At 35.8% G+C, this 14,018-nt stretch overlaps 2 protein-coding genes across 3 annotated transcripts; one reads left to right on the top strand and one right to left on the bottom strand.

Annotated features, from left to right (window-relative positions):
- The first annotated feature begins 1,145 nt into the window (after positions 1 to 1,145).
- LOC124446224 (phenylacetaldehyde reductase-like) lies at positions 1,146 to 6,505 on the top strand. Its single transcript, XM_046997048.1, has 8 exons — positions 1,146 to 1,413; positions 2,163 to 2,344; positions 2,709 to 2,840; positions 2,948 to 3,033; positions 3,108 to 3,228; positions 4,615 to 4,695; positions 5,415 to 5,536; positions 6,000 to 6,505. Exons 1-8 carry the CDS (start codon positions 1,160 to 1,162, stop codon positions 6,147 to 6,149), a joined length of 1,128 nt encoding a protein of 375 aa, XP_046853004.1. The 5' UTR covers positions 1,146 to 1,159; the 3' UTR covers positions 6,150 to 6,505.
- Positions 6,384 to 13,605, bottom strand: LOC124446226. 2 transcript variants are annotated; one of them, XM_046997050.1, is made up of 10 exons: positions 13,472 to 13,605; positions 12,322 to 12,913; positions 10,100 to 10,363; positions 9,524 to 9,645; positions 9,237 to 9,436; positions 8,585 to 8,679; positions 8,147 to 8,189; positions 7,947 to 8,003; positions 7,113 to 7,219; positions 6,384 to 7,033 (listed from the first exon to the last, which is right to left on the bottom strand). In XM_046997050.1, the coding sequence occupies exons 3-10, from the start codon at positions 10,218 to 10,220 to the stop codon at positions 6,783 to 6,785; spliced, it is 996 nt and encodes a 331-aa protein (XP_046853006.1). In that variant the 5' UTR covers positions 10,221 to 10,363; positions 12,322 to 12,913; positions 13,472 to 13,605; the 3' UTR covers positions 6,384 to 6,782. The 2 variants fall into 2 exon arrangements, with proteins under 2 accessions (XP_046853006.1, XP_046853005.1); XM_046997049.1 differs by having other exon boundaries at positions 13,476 to 13,605.
- Positions 13,606 to 14,018: the final 413 nt, after the last annotated feature.

Genomic DNA, 14,018 nt, shown 5'->3' with positions numbered 1-14,018 from the left:
CCATTCATCGTCAATGAAACCATTGAATATCGTATTTAATACAAAAATGTTTCTACGAACATCCTGCGAGGAAAGAGTTTTTTAAGAAGTTTTTAGAAGTTATGAGAAGGTAGATTTTAGAGCCTCAGAGCTACTGACACTTTTCTTGTGTGAATTATTTTACACGTTAGCAACGCTTGGAAAACTATGAAGGTTAGAATCTGGTTTGGGCTTACACTATCTGCACGTGCCAATTCAAGATGCCATCAACTGTAGAAACTCAAAATTTAACTGTTATAATAATTATCAGATATTGTTTCTTAAGTAACAGGAGCAGTGAGTGGGCTTTAAAATTAGACCTCCGCCCAGCTATTTTACACATATTGCATTAAAAATCCTCCTGACTGAGTCTCTGGCTGTCGGGTATATGGTTATGCTCTTTAGGAACACCAAGCAGATCCTTCATTTCTGTTATCCACTCACATGCGGCTAGCTAAAAATAAAATAAAATTAATTCAAGGACTCTATCTATGTAATCTATGCACTTAAAAATAAAAACTGCTTATCTTATCTTGAAGCACCGAGACTGATGCACAGTTTCCACTGTAAACAGATTTACAGCATTGTCATAACACAAGACTTTAAAAACACAGAGAATAACTGACGACCATGTTTGACAATTATAACCGATCAACAGATACAACATCTTCCATAAACGATCACGTCAATGGATTGCATGATGAAAGAAACAAAAGACGAATTGAATTTATCAGCTTTCTCAGGTGAGAGATCAAGAAACGATCTTATTTATCTCTTTAATGAATAATGCAACCATATTGGAGCACTTTTGGCAGTAAGCAGGTACTTTTTAATGTTATACGTCGTGTATAAAGTTGATTATTCATATTACATGTATTCCGCTCGGCTGCGCTGCCTCGCATTTTTTGTTGCATATTTACGCCAATTGGTTTTTGAATATTACATTACTAATGACAAGGCAATATTTTTTCATACAAGCACACAAAGAAACGCTCCAGTGTTTTATCAAATATAAGCAAGTTTAACAAGCTCATGCTAATTACACGTTTCCAGCATATTATTCAAAAGGTATGCATTATGCAATCTTCCTGCACTTAGGAAATGCATGACAATACATGTTATTTAAATGATTTAAATTCGAATGACAACATCTATGATAAACAAAGATAAGATGGCTGAAGAGGCAAAGCTTGTTTTAGTCTCTGGAGCGTCAGGATTTGTCGCAAGTCACATAATTTATCAATTGCTTCAAAGTAATGAGTATCGTGTTCGTGGTACAGTACGCGATGTTAATAACGAAGAGAAGACTAAGCCGTTAAAAACGTTGTGTCCAGAAACGAAATATCCTTTGGAACTTGTTCAGGCTGATCTACTCAATGCTGATTCATGGTTAAGGTAGGATTTAGAATGTCGGCTGCCGAACGCCAAAATACTATTAATACTAGACGTTGAAGTGCGTATTGCAGCGTCATGCTGCAAAAGGACAACAAAACTTTTAAGCTTTAAATTGATTATGTTATTTTCACACATGAGACGGACAAGAATTAAGGGCACTATTGATGTGTCGATGTATCGATAATGGCATTATGACATGGTCATTATCGATGTGTGTTGAAAAAATTTCTATTTCTAAATGAATTTTGTGATGTACAGCAACTTCTAAGACTACAGTATGTTACAAAAGTTTACTTGCACACCCAGAGTTAGCTACAACGAAGAGAATCATTTTACAACACATTGTTATTTAGAAAACACCTGCCATTAGATTGTCGTTTTATGTATGCTGTTCAATTGTTTATCAAATGCTTTAAGTACATATGATTCAAGAGATTCAGGATAAAGGAAGAACCGTTGCAGCTGCTTCGAATAACTTGTTTGTGATGTGGTATTTATAATCGCCCACTCGTCTGCAGCATGCAACTTTCTTGTACATTGGTATTTTTGTACAAGCTTTTAGTGTATGAAAATTTCAGCGTGGGAAAGGGATTCATCAAAAAGTTTGGGGTGATAATTAAACTTGTCAGCCACACAAGCTACATTGCTACAACAAATTCCACTTCTACTTAATAAAAATGCACATAGAATAATGTTCGATGGTTCCGTATATTGCGTTCAGGTATTTACACATATTTTACTCTTTGCAGCGCTGTCAAGGATTGTGATTACGTCATCCATGTGGCGTCACCTTTTCCCAACGCTACCCCGAAAACTGAAGACGAGATCATCAAACCAGCAGTGGAGGGCACCACAAATGTTTTAGAAGCTTGTGTTAAATCCTCGACTGTGAAGAGAGTTGTACTAACGAGTTCGTGTGTAGCGATCTATCGTACGTATTTCGTACCCTGCTTTTCTAAGTCCAGACCTCTTCCACATCACTCGCAACTTTCTTTTACAGCAAACATTCTTCATTCATTCATTCTTATAAAATTCTGGGTGGTTGATTGTTTGACAACCTGCTTCCCTCAACGCTGTGTTCCATCCATCCCATTAATTCTGGTGGTCTGTTCTTTTCTCTTGAGTTTTTCAACAGCCTTATTCCCTTCTTTTCCTTCTAATTTTTGAACGAGATTCTTTAATCAATTTTGTTTAATAATTCCCTTTCGACACAGAACGTGTTAAGTGAATAAAGAAATGAACAAAACCTATACGTAGGCGATTCTCAATCTTATATTTTTTTGACCAAAACTTAGCTGGACATAAAGATAGCGACGACCGCATCCTAACAGAAGAAGATTGGGCTATTGTAGATGAATGTTCAGCGTATGAAAAGAGCAAAGCTTTAGCAGAAAAATCTGCGTGGGATTTCGTGAAGAATCTATCAGGTTAAAATTGACCTCCACATAGAATGTTTTAAATAAACTATAAATTGCTGTAAATTTTGATATTGAAATAATAGAGAGGTATAAACGTCTACATAATTGTTTATTAGATGAGCAGAAATTTGAGTTGGTCGCTATAAATCCAGGTTACGTATTGGGACCAGTGTTTCACGGCTCAAAATGTACCAGCATGGAGGTGAGCTGAATATTAGTCTTGAATGTGAATTTTCACTCGTGCAACAAAACACTGAGAATGATTATGTATAACAGGTTCACAAAATGCTGCTACAGAGAGAATTTCCAATGCTTGCAAGACTTCAAATGCCCATGTGTGACGTTCGTGATGTTGCAGCTGCACATATAACATCTCTGACTTTACCAAATGCTGCAGGTAGGCAAAGTTTTCAGCCTTTCAGAAGAGAAGCCAGCAAGCTAGTAGGTCGCGCTTGCGTACCACCTCCGTGTTGTGTTCGGTTGAAGCTTATGGCATCCTCTAGTAGGATGGCGTCGCAGGAACCGAAATCTTAATTTAACATGGGACGCCCTATAGTGCTTAACAGTCTCAGGGTATCGGGAAGCATGGGTCAAAACAGGATTTTTTGGTTTCGACATTTTTCTTTTTGTTCACAAGGTTTCTTCGGGTAAGACACCCAAGGCTACTGTCTTTGACCATGTAACTCTTTCATTTACTGTATCTTGTATCATAACTACGACATGCATGGTGTTCATAACAAATTATCTTATACGTTTTCATTTTCTCGATAAATGTAACTTAAAAGTTTTCACAGAGATTAATTTATTGGGTTTTAGGCTAAGCGATTATCATAGTTTAAATTGAAGCCACAATTGCATGACATTATTTGTCGAATGGTTTGCTTTTTCCTTGTCACCTTTTTTTTCAATTACCAACTGAATCTATTGTATGTGGTGTTCTAACTGCATAGTGCACAGAAAAAGCATGGGTAATATGCATTGGTAGAAATAAACGGTGGGCAGATTAATGTTATAAGAAACTTCGGCATAGAATGTGGACACTAGATTATGATGCAAAAGGGGTGTTTATAATGCTGTGACATTAGATAGCCCGATGGACGATACTGTGTATATATCATATGCTAAGAATCAACCTCGTAAATCTTTTGTCCCCAAGGTACGACGTTTTGCACCAATAGAAAACCGCTGAAGTGACGAATTCTTTTTCGACCCAATGTATTGGCCCCTAAAAAAGTATTGGCCCCTAAAATACATATTAGTACGACAAACAGCCATAAAATGCTCATAAAGAATTGAGGTTCTGTCGCTTCCGAGACTTGCATTGTTTCAAAACTGGCTTAGAAAGCATGTTAAATGCTGTGGCAATTTTCTCCTTTAGCACAAAGCAGTTAGGCGTCTGCCGATTCGTTTTTGGGACTATATGCTATCCAATTTGTATGCACAGTCGACACACAATTTTCAATTTTACTTATAACTATTCCAATATGACTATTCTACATCACAAATAAACATTTCAAGCTTTTACATTCACAGCCAGCGACGGACGAAAACTGACTTTTTACGTGTGACAACTAATAAAGGTTTTTCATAAGTTCCTATTTCCGTTCTTCCATAAGTTCATAGTATCGACTTACAATTATTTATTATTTTTAACATAAGTTCCGATAGATGCAACTAAAATTTGTTTAAGTATTATTAGTGACAAACTAAACCATACATTTTACAAAACACTAAATTAATATTTACGCGAGGAATGACTAACTTAGTTTTTTGTTCTTTTTAGGGAACAGATTCATCATCAATACGAAAAGTTTATGGGTTGGGGAAGTTGCAGAAATATTGAAAAAAGAGTTTTTTTCCCAAGGTAAAGTAAAAAATTCTCGAAAGCTTAGGAATTTTGTAGCTATTCAAGAATTGTATGTACTATTAAAATTTGATTTAATTACAGTTGCGATCTTCAGTAAGTATATACAGATAGTAAGTCTTAGTTAATAGGTTTAAGTCCAGCTGTGTAACAAATGCAGTTGTGCAACAGTTCTTATATTGTAACAGCTATAGTCCTGTTGTGTAACAGCTATAGTTGCGCAACAGCTCTAATTGCTAATTGTGTACCACCTATTGTTGTGCAACGACTCTGTACCAACTACAGTAGTGTAACAACTTTACCAACTTGTTACACTACTATACCAACTACAGTAGTGTAACAACTTTACCAACTTTACCAACTTGTTACACTACTGTACCAACTACAGTAGTGTAAAAACTTTACCGCATCATCTATAGTTGTATAAGAAAATTTGTGAGTACAAGTATTTGATCACATGCGTTTTTTCAACACTTTAACCCGACACAACTCACCTCACATGATGAATCCTTTAATGCTCTGTAACAACGTTATATCTGGATTTTGAGAATAAATTTATAAAATTCAATCCTTCTGTCATAATCACTTATAATTTTGCGACTGTTAATTTTTTTATGAGTTTCGACGTTTATATACATCAGAGATATTTTTTCAAATCTAACACTTGATAAGATTGTTGTACAACAAGAATAAAATTAAGTTACGTGTTATTTACATAGGTTATAATGTTCCAACACGGTACGCTCCGAATTTTGCTATTCGTTTTGCGGGATTGTTCGACAAGACTCTTAAAATGATTGCACCATTGCTTGGTAAGCCCATCAAGCTATCAAATGAAAAGGTACTGGTATTGTTCCTCAAGTTCCAGGTTATACCTTCTATACCATAAATGCGGTTTGTTAATGTCTCAGACAATAGAGGAGTGTGTGTGTCAGAAATGCATTGTCTAACTCTGGGCGTGACAGTCAACATACTTCAATATTTCAATATATATACAGGAGTGTATTGGAGGGGTAGGCTCACTGGGCGTGACAGTCAACATACTTCAATATTTCAATATATATACAGGAGTGTATTGGAGGGGTAGGCTAGACCTTCAATTTGAAAAGTTATATTTACTGTTTGGTATTAGTGTTAGTAGCTAATGTACACGAAAGTTCTTAGCACTGGTAACATATATCAGACAGCCCTCCTCCGAAATTTAACAATATATATCAGAGCAGTGGTAACATATGTCAGAGAGCCTCCTTTGTTAAAATTTTGGCAATAGACCTCACTATATATCCATCTTAATTTCATTGCAGATGATTAAGGAACTTGGTATCACCCCCATTGAAATAGAAAAGACAATCATTGATATGGCGTACAGTTTGATAGACAATGGCTTCATCATCAAGACCAACAAATACCGAGGACAGAAATCTCAAGAGAAAGAAGGCAGCAGCGATTCGTAAGAATGTATAATTTACCCGTTCAAGTCACGCACGACTTTTAAAAGCATGTACTTTGTAATCGTTTCTTCATGTAAGCAGTAAAACAATTGGGCATAATGGAACGTCACAGTTAAAGCGAATACTTGATCTGCTTTGTCTTGATTTTTTTTGTCTTTTTCATTTATCACTGAGCAATATAGAAGGAAATATGTCAGTATATAAACATTATGTTCTGCAGAAAACCACATATAGTCATTAGAAGCACAAACCAAATTTATTACAGACAGAAAAGGATGACATCTATAATCGTCAATAATTGACTTTAATGGCACGTTTCCGATATTCAAAAGTTAAAAGAAAAAAATTCTTTGCGAAAATTGAATGTTTGAATTATTTCTTCATCCCACAATGATAGGGTAGTTCAGGATGGTTCCCTTAGATCGTTCCTGTAACACTAAAATCCCATTTTCCCTAACTTATTCGAACTGATCATTTCAGTGGTAGATTTTCAGATGTCAATTCAAACAGGTCTTCGACATAATACGCGATCATTCAGCCGGTTTAAACAGGTTGCAATGACACGTTCAGCCGGTTTGAATCGGTTGAAAACTTGAAATAGCACAATGAAACACTACCTATGATAAGTATACATAGCTATTTCAAAACAGAATCATAATCAATGTACATGGTCTGGATACATTTCACGACGCTAGCTTTTGCCACAGGGAATTTACTGTCGGTATCCTTGCGGGGTAACGGTTTTTTTAATTTATTCCATTTGCTGTTATTGCAATCATCAAAGCTGAGATAATGAGGTTCAGTATTCGTTGCAACATTCACAACATCTGCTTTAGATGTTTTACTATCAACAATTTTCAACGCCAGCAATAGTTGTTCGTCTATTTCTATAAACATTAACAGTCTGCCTTAAAATATTACCACTTGAATCTAAGCTCATGCACAAATGTACGAAATTCAATATACCTTTTTCAGATGAGACAGTTATTTTATTTGTTTTACAACTTCGCAATTTTTCCTTACTAACGTAAACGCCATATCTCGACTGGGACTTGCTGTCCAGAACATGTGAACTATGGAAAATATGCACAAACATAAATGTGTTTTATGGGCTTTATCTGTTGATTTCTAATCCATCCATATGCGATCATAATCTAATCCTCACCATATCTCATCATAATCTAATCCAAGTCATATCTGATTTATAAGGCAGTTAAAAACAGTCTACTTGTAAAATTGAATGGTTGGAAAAATGGAAAATCGTGGCGCAGTGCGCCGGCATCAGACGGTCGTACAGTACCGACCTCGAGTAACATAACTTGACTCGCGAGTATCGAATGGCGAGTGGGCGAGTGACTCGCGATGCAGTTGCGTGTGAGAGGTTTGCGAGTGGATAAAATATTTCGCTGTTTGCGAGTAAATCGAAATAACTCGGAAAAATTTCTTTCTCCGCAACTGCATCGCGAGTCACTCGCCCACTCGCCATTCGATACTCGCGAGTCAAGTTATGTTACTCGAGGTCGGTACTGTATGTTCCAATCTTGCGAAAAACCTCAACTTGCATTTGCAGAACTACATATTCCTGCCTCCCTAAGTCCTGGTTTTAAAGGTGATACTAAGGCCCTGCTCACCGGATTGCTATCTGTTTGGGTCAACCTCCACAGCTTTTACATCTCTGGGAAATTTTTTAATGAAATCAACAAGAAGGTTGTTCAAACACAGGGAAGTTAGACTAAAATGAATTTGAATTCAGCATAGTGCTAACATGGCCCAAAATTACGTTGTATACAGATTTTATACCTGTTGTATCGCGCTCCAGTTAAGTACGCATGAGCAGATTTCATGTAATCGAGCACCCTACAAATAAGCAAGGTAGTTTTGGGATAATGAGGAATGTTTTGGAAAGTAAATCTGTGTTCCTCCCAAAAAATTACGAATCAATGATCGATGAAGTATTGTAACTGTTTTTAGACATATCAACATGAACACTTTCAACTTACTCTTTGGGCGTCAGACTACTTTTTGTTATTCTGCTGTCTCCACCTAAAACGATAAGAAGAGTATTATTAAAGAGTAAGGACATTGTTATAGATCTTACATGCTGTCAATACGGAATATTTCTAATTTTTTAATGTTTGTAAATACAGAATGAAAAAAAAAAGTCACTCTGCGTTGGTTATACAGCGCTTGCCACAAATTGCTTGAAATTTTGATAGTTGTACAACGCAGACCATATTTTGACTCAGGGAGTATTTTTTGTGCGCAAGTCCTGTTTTGAACTTAACTCACATTGAATGTCCTGCCATATTTTTGAAAGACAAACTTTGAAAATTCACCCAACTTAAATCTTAAAACTTTATTGTCTCTTACTAAACAACGTTACGCTATCGCGAAAGGAATATATCCTTTTTCGATACATTAAAAGTTTAAACACTTACGGATAACGCGCGGCTTTTGATTTCTTATATTCCTGAAGCTTTGTGAATTGCACGACTCTGTATGCATGTCACGTTTAGATTTACTCCTCAACAAACTGATTAAGGTAAATAAACTGAATGTCAAAGGCGCTTGTACGAAGTATATGAAAATGGCAACTACGCTTTAATGATTTTTAAACAATCAACAACAAAAGCACACTGGTTTCGAAATACTGAAAGCAGATGAACTGTGGAAAAGTTTTGAATTCGGTGAATGAGTGATACACATTACCTTTAATTTTGTATCCAATGCATTAGAAAATTTGGTTTATTTGTATTTTGGGATGTGCCCCCCCTGTCTGTATAATCTTGGAAATGCCTTTACATGTATCTATTTTTACCTAGAAACAATACTTTTAGGCCAAACAAAAGTTTTTGAACAAAACCACAATGTACAAGAGACTTGCTTGTTTAAAGGCAATAGTCTACCAACACCTCATTACAAGTCATTGATAGGATGCCATTAGTCACAAGTCACCATTACTATTGCGAATAAAAAACACAACCCACATCAATGATTATAATATATACAGCAAAGGAATGTTATATGTTGAGAGTGTTAGTTTGGTAATAACTAATGATAGTTTCTAATATTCAGAAATACAATACTAGCCTGGTCTTAGTTTGTCTTCCAAGATGGTGTGAGACTTCACTAGCTGACACTGGTCTTTTGGCATATCCAAACACAGTACTAGCTGATTTGGGGTGATACGGTGGGCGACATGGTTTTGCTGTTTCTGGTATACATTGTGAGTCAAGCAAAGTATAACAAGATGCATGTGGTCGACGTAAATATGATGATATCTGAATTTGCTAAATCAAAATGAGAACATTCAATTCATTGCATGAGTAGACATGTAGAGAAAAAGCTTTGTTCAAGATATAACATGTTAAACTTACTTGTGATTTTATTGTATTGTCCATTTTTTCTATGTCAGCCGAGAGATTAAATAAGACATAGCCCTTTGATGATGAAAATGATGGAGACAATACAGCATTTTGTTCACTTCTACACTTTTGTACTGTAGACACAACATTTCGATGTATAGTATTTAGGAAACATCATACCAGCAGATAAGAGGGGGGAATTATATATATACCACATACCACATCCAAATAGTTGTGGTTAGGGAATTTGTGCACATATTCCAGACTGAGAAAGTACTTTGTTATTTAGTTGTTTATACACAGCTAACAAAAACGAAACAGATGTAATCAAGAACGTACGCATCAGGATTTAAACAAGCAATTCGCTGTGCCAAACCATTATACTAAAATTTACAAATGAAATGATAATTTACACATGTGTTCAACAGGTACGGTGAAGGCAAGCGAGTATGAAATGAGTTTAGACAGAATATTTAACAACATGGAGCAGAATTCAATATTTCATTTCAGTTTACTGGCACCATGGAAGTGAAAAATATCGACGAACAACCTTAAAGTAGTGAGACTGAGAGTTGCAATGCAACTGACCGTGATTGCTAGGAAAATTTTCTTTGCTTCCCGTGTTCTTTACAAAACAAGACTTTGGACGTCTCTGAGCAATTTTCAAATGAAATTGTTGGGTGCTTAACTCATTGAAGCCTGTCTTCATTTTACAAGATTCAATTTAAATCATCCATGTTGAGTTTGTTTTCTGGACATTCCAACACAAGTCCCAAGTTCCACCAACAGCTTGGTTGCTAAGCAACATTATCTCTAGGTGCGTATGGGTCACTTGTGTAGCTAGTGCGTATTCTTGGAAAATTTTTATTGAAAAGTAAGGAAAAATATGTTTGTTTTATACGATTTCATAAATATATTAGTATAAACATTGGGGGGGAAATTTTTAGAATACGGCGTATTGTGATTAATTCAATGCTTCTCACTTTCCAAAGCCTACAGGTACATAAAGTATTGACAGGAACGTGCACACATTACTTTGTTCCAAGCACGAAGTTTTTCTTCTCATGGGAGTTTTACATATTTCCTGACAGCAAAATATGAACAGGAATTGAGTACTAATTTAGCGATTACAGTCGTACGTTCCACGTACGATATATGGAAGCGTAAAAAATTAGCAAAATCGTATTTTTTTGTCACGTTACATAGAAAGCACAAACAGCTGGAAAAATGCATGCTATGTGCACACGACTATCATTTCGCTCGAAGCTGACGAGGCTATATTAAAACTCGTATTATCTTCCAGTTATGGCTATGGGGTATAAGTGCTCTGGGATTCTAACCCAAAGGCCAAATTTATGATAGGAAGCTACATGATTTGAATAATCTTACTTTGAATTCATTGGCCCCCAACACATGGACACTGTTTTTGGGCGAAATGAAAGGGAAGGAAAACCAGCGAATCCGGTAAAAAACCTTCCAATGAAACATGATTTAAACTTTAAAAATCAAAATATTTTGTTGTTTTTGAACATTATGTCAAATTTCAGTATGAATCCCAATGCTCTTAATATACAAAATCCAGTGCATTAAAAGTTTAAAATTAGTTCACATTAAAAGAAAAATTTAGAGTTTTTCAAGATCGATTTTGGTTTTCAATGGAAATTCAAACGATTCTCAATGATCGTTCCTGTAACAAACAATTTAAATGTCAAATAAAATCATGCGAAATTTACTGTTTCTTTATGGCTATCTTTAAAATGGGAAATGGACGTTGAAATATTAATTGCAATGTACTGTTTTGATTAAATTGTAAGCGAGTTTGAAAGTTCTAAGCGTTCGATTCTTGAAACACTTCGTTCATCGGTACTCTTCAAAGCAACAGTATAGATGAAATTCTCTGAAAAGAAAAATCTGCATGATGTTTGCACTCGACTTTCTTCCTGCTCCTATTTACCTTCTGGATTTCCTTGTAGAATTCGTTGCTGCCTTTAAGGAGGTAGAGAATAATTTCAGTTAAACATGAGATCACAATCATCACAGCTCGTTGTACTCAAATCAGTTCATGGACTTTGTTTACCATCGGTCCTAGTCGAAGTTTAGCATTAATGTTCATTGCCACAAACATAGTCGAAATTTAGCACTGATGTTCATTGCCATAAACATAGTCGAAGTTTAGCATTGATGTTCATTGCCATGTTTCATAGCAGCAACTTGATAACTATCCATCGCACCTGGCTTTGTTGAATGTTGCAAATGTCTTATGAATTCGACTTGATGTTCTTCCAGAAATTTGCAAGTTAAACTGTTCTTATTGACTATCAGTGTAATGCATCAAACATGCCAAACATGTAATGCATTATAATAGTGTGATGCATCAAACTAAATTGTTATGCATAACTGAGTTGGGCTTCCTAATGGTGAGATTCCCGTTTCGTCATTTTAAAGATAGCCGTTCATTATCATCAAGCAAAAACTCGTTTAATAATTTGAGTTGACCTTGAGCAACAAAATGGTTGCTTCACATTTTAGCCACTAAGATGATCAGATGAAGTCAAAACTTTAGACTTTTCCGTATAAATTGGTTTCCTGACTCGAGCTCAAATAACTTAGTCAGTCTCTAGTTTTCGATGAATAGGTTTCAAACACATGCATTATAAAACTAATTAAAATTCACTTTGTATTCGTCACAGAAAGAAATGGATTCTTATTTAAGATATACTAAATGGACCATAACTTATTAAGACCATTGGGATCCAATACTTAAGTTCAAACCAATCGCATGCTTATTTTAACTACGTACAACTAATAACCTGATCAATTTCCAAGTCATCCTCTTCGTGTGTCTGGAATCCTTAACCATTACAGTTCGTTCTTAGCCATAAACTACCACCGATTTCCAGTTGCTCTTTTATTTCGTGTCCCATACTCGTTTGCTTTCGTGTGTTAATACAAGATCACAACGTACAATCGTCCTATAATCAAACCGTCCTTTTCAAAGCCGTATAATTACGCATTTGGGGTACTTTACCGCTATACCCATCTTTGCCATCTCCGAGTAAAGTTTCGCTATTTCCATACGGTGTAACAAGGAACAACCGCCCATCGTCGAGTAAAGTTACCATAATCACATGTCGCTATTCACCACGTCAAAATTGTGTATCCATACACCTTTCCTTCGAGAAACAAACTTTAAGCCTCGTCATCCAAGGGTCATTTCACAACCGTAAAATGTTTACTGTAGAATCGATTCAAAGTAAATGTCAGTTGAACAGAACATGTAACAGCGGGGCCCTTCGCTGATACACCTCCAAACAACTAAATTCGCAAAGAATCAAAACTACAGACAAACGTCGCAGAATGTAAAATGATATTTCACTGTAGATGGATTCAATCCTAATGTTTCTGTTGAATGTAATGCAAAGTAAACGTAACATTATGAGCGCACGAAGAAAGTTCGTCAAACAAAAAAATTCAAATAAAATTCTTGTGTAATCATATAAGTTGTTTTATTTCATAAACCGTTGTTAGCTTTCACGATCATGAATAACTGATGTTCAGATCCATTATCTGGTGCATGGCAGCAGTAGATGTGTCTAAAATTTACAGCTTTAAATTCATTTGAAACTTAACTTCAATGCTTCACATGAAGAATATACCTTATACATACAGACTCTTGCTTTAAATCACACAAATGAAGCAAATAAACGAAAACTTAATTAATGAAGATTGCTAATGGCAAAGTCGCAGGTCGAACAGGCGAAGGAAATTAAAAACTGGTTTGCTACTGAAATCAGGGTGACCGTAAATTGATCGCAATTTGGTTGCTTTTGAGGCTACAAGTAAATGCTTATTAAATAAATCGTCGGCGATAGCTGTAAGTTAATCAATTTATAGAACAGGCAACGCCCTGACTTTAACGTACATATATAAGATAAAACTCAAAACAAATGTATTTTATACCTACTTAGAGTTTTATATGAACAGCGCCCCAGTAGGAAACTGTAAGAACACATCGACAGGATGATTTCCCTTGATTCGACTTCCCCTACGGTTGGTTAGATCATTTCTTCGGCGCATTTCAGTAAACATAAACTCACAAGTTCAATGACAAAATCCAAAGGCTTATATTCGTTCAAATTACCATAAAAATTGACTACATTAAAAAGCTGTGATTTGATTGCACGGGAAATATTGATTTGATTCCAAAGAACAATGAAATACCATAAGGATTCTTGGGACGAAAAACAAAACAGAAAACAAAAAGAGAAAAAGGCATTACGGCAAGCGACAAAGCATGAGAGAAATCAAAAGAGGAAACAAAAAGAGCACAAGGACAAGAGTCCCACAAGCCTAGAGAAATGAAAAAAGAAACAAAAAGTACGTTATGGCACAGAGAAGAAATAGTGGTCGCGCTTTATTGACATTTTTTGTGCCACGCATATCTTACTACGCATGCGATTACCACAGCAGCAAGCTGTGAGCAAAGATATGCGTGGCACAGTAGATT

This window comes from Xenia sp. Carnegie-2017, unplaced genomic scaffold (genome assembly GCF_021976095.1).
Source record: "Xenia sp. Carnegie-2017 unplaced genomic scaffold, XeniaSp_v1 HiC_scaffold_22, whole genome shotgun sequence".
Taxonomy (NCBI): domain Eukaryota; kingdom Metazoa; phylum Cnidaria; class Anthozoa; order Malacalcyonacea; family Xeniidae; genus Xenia; species Xenia sp. Carnegie-2017.
Note: the sequence above shows the minus strand (reverse complement) of the source record. Positions and strands in the feature narration are given on the sequence as shown.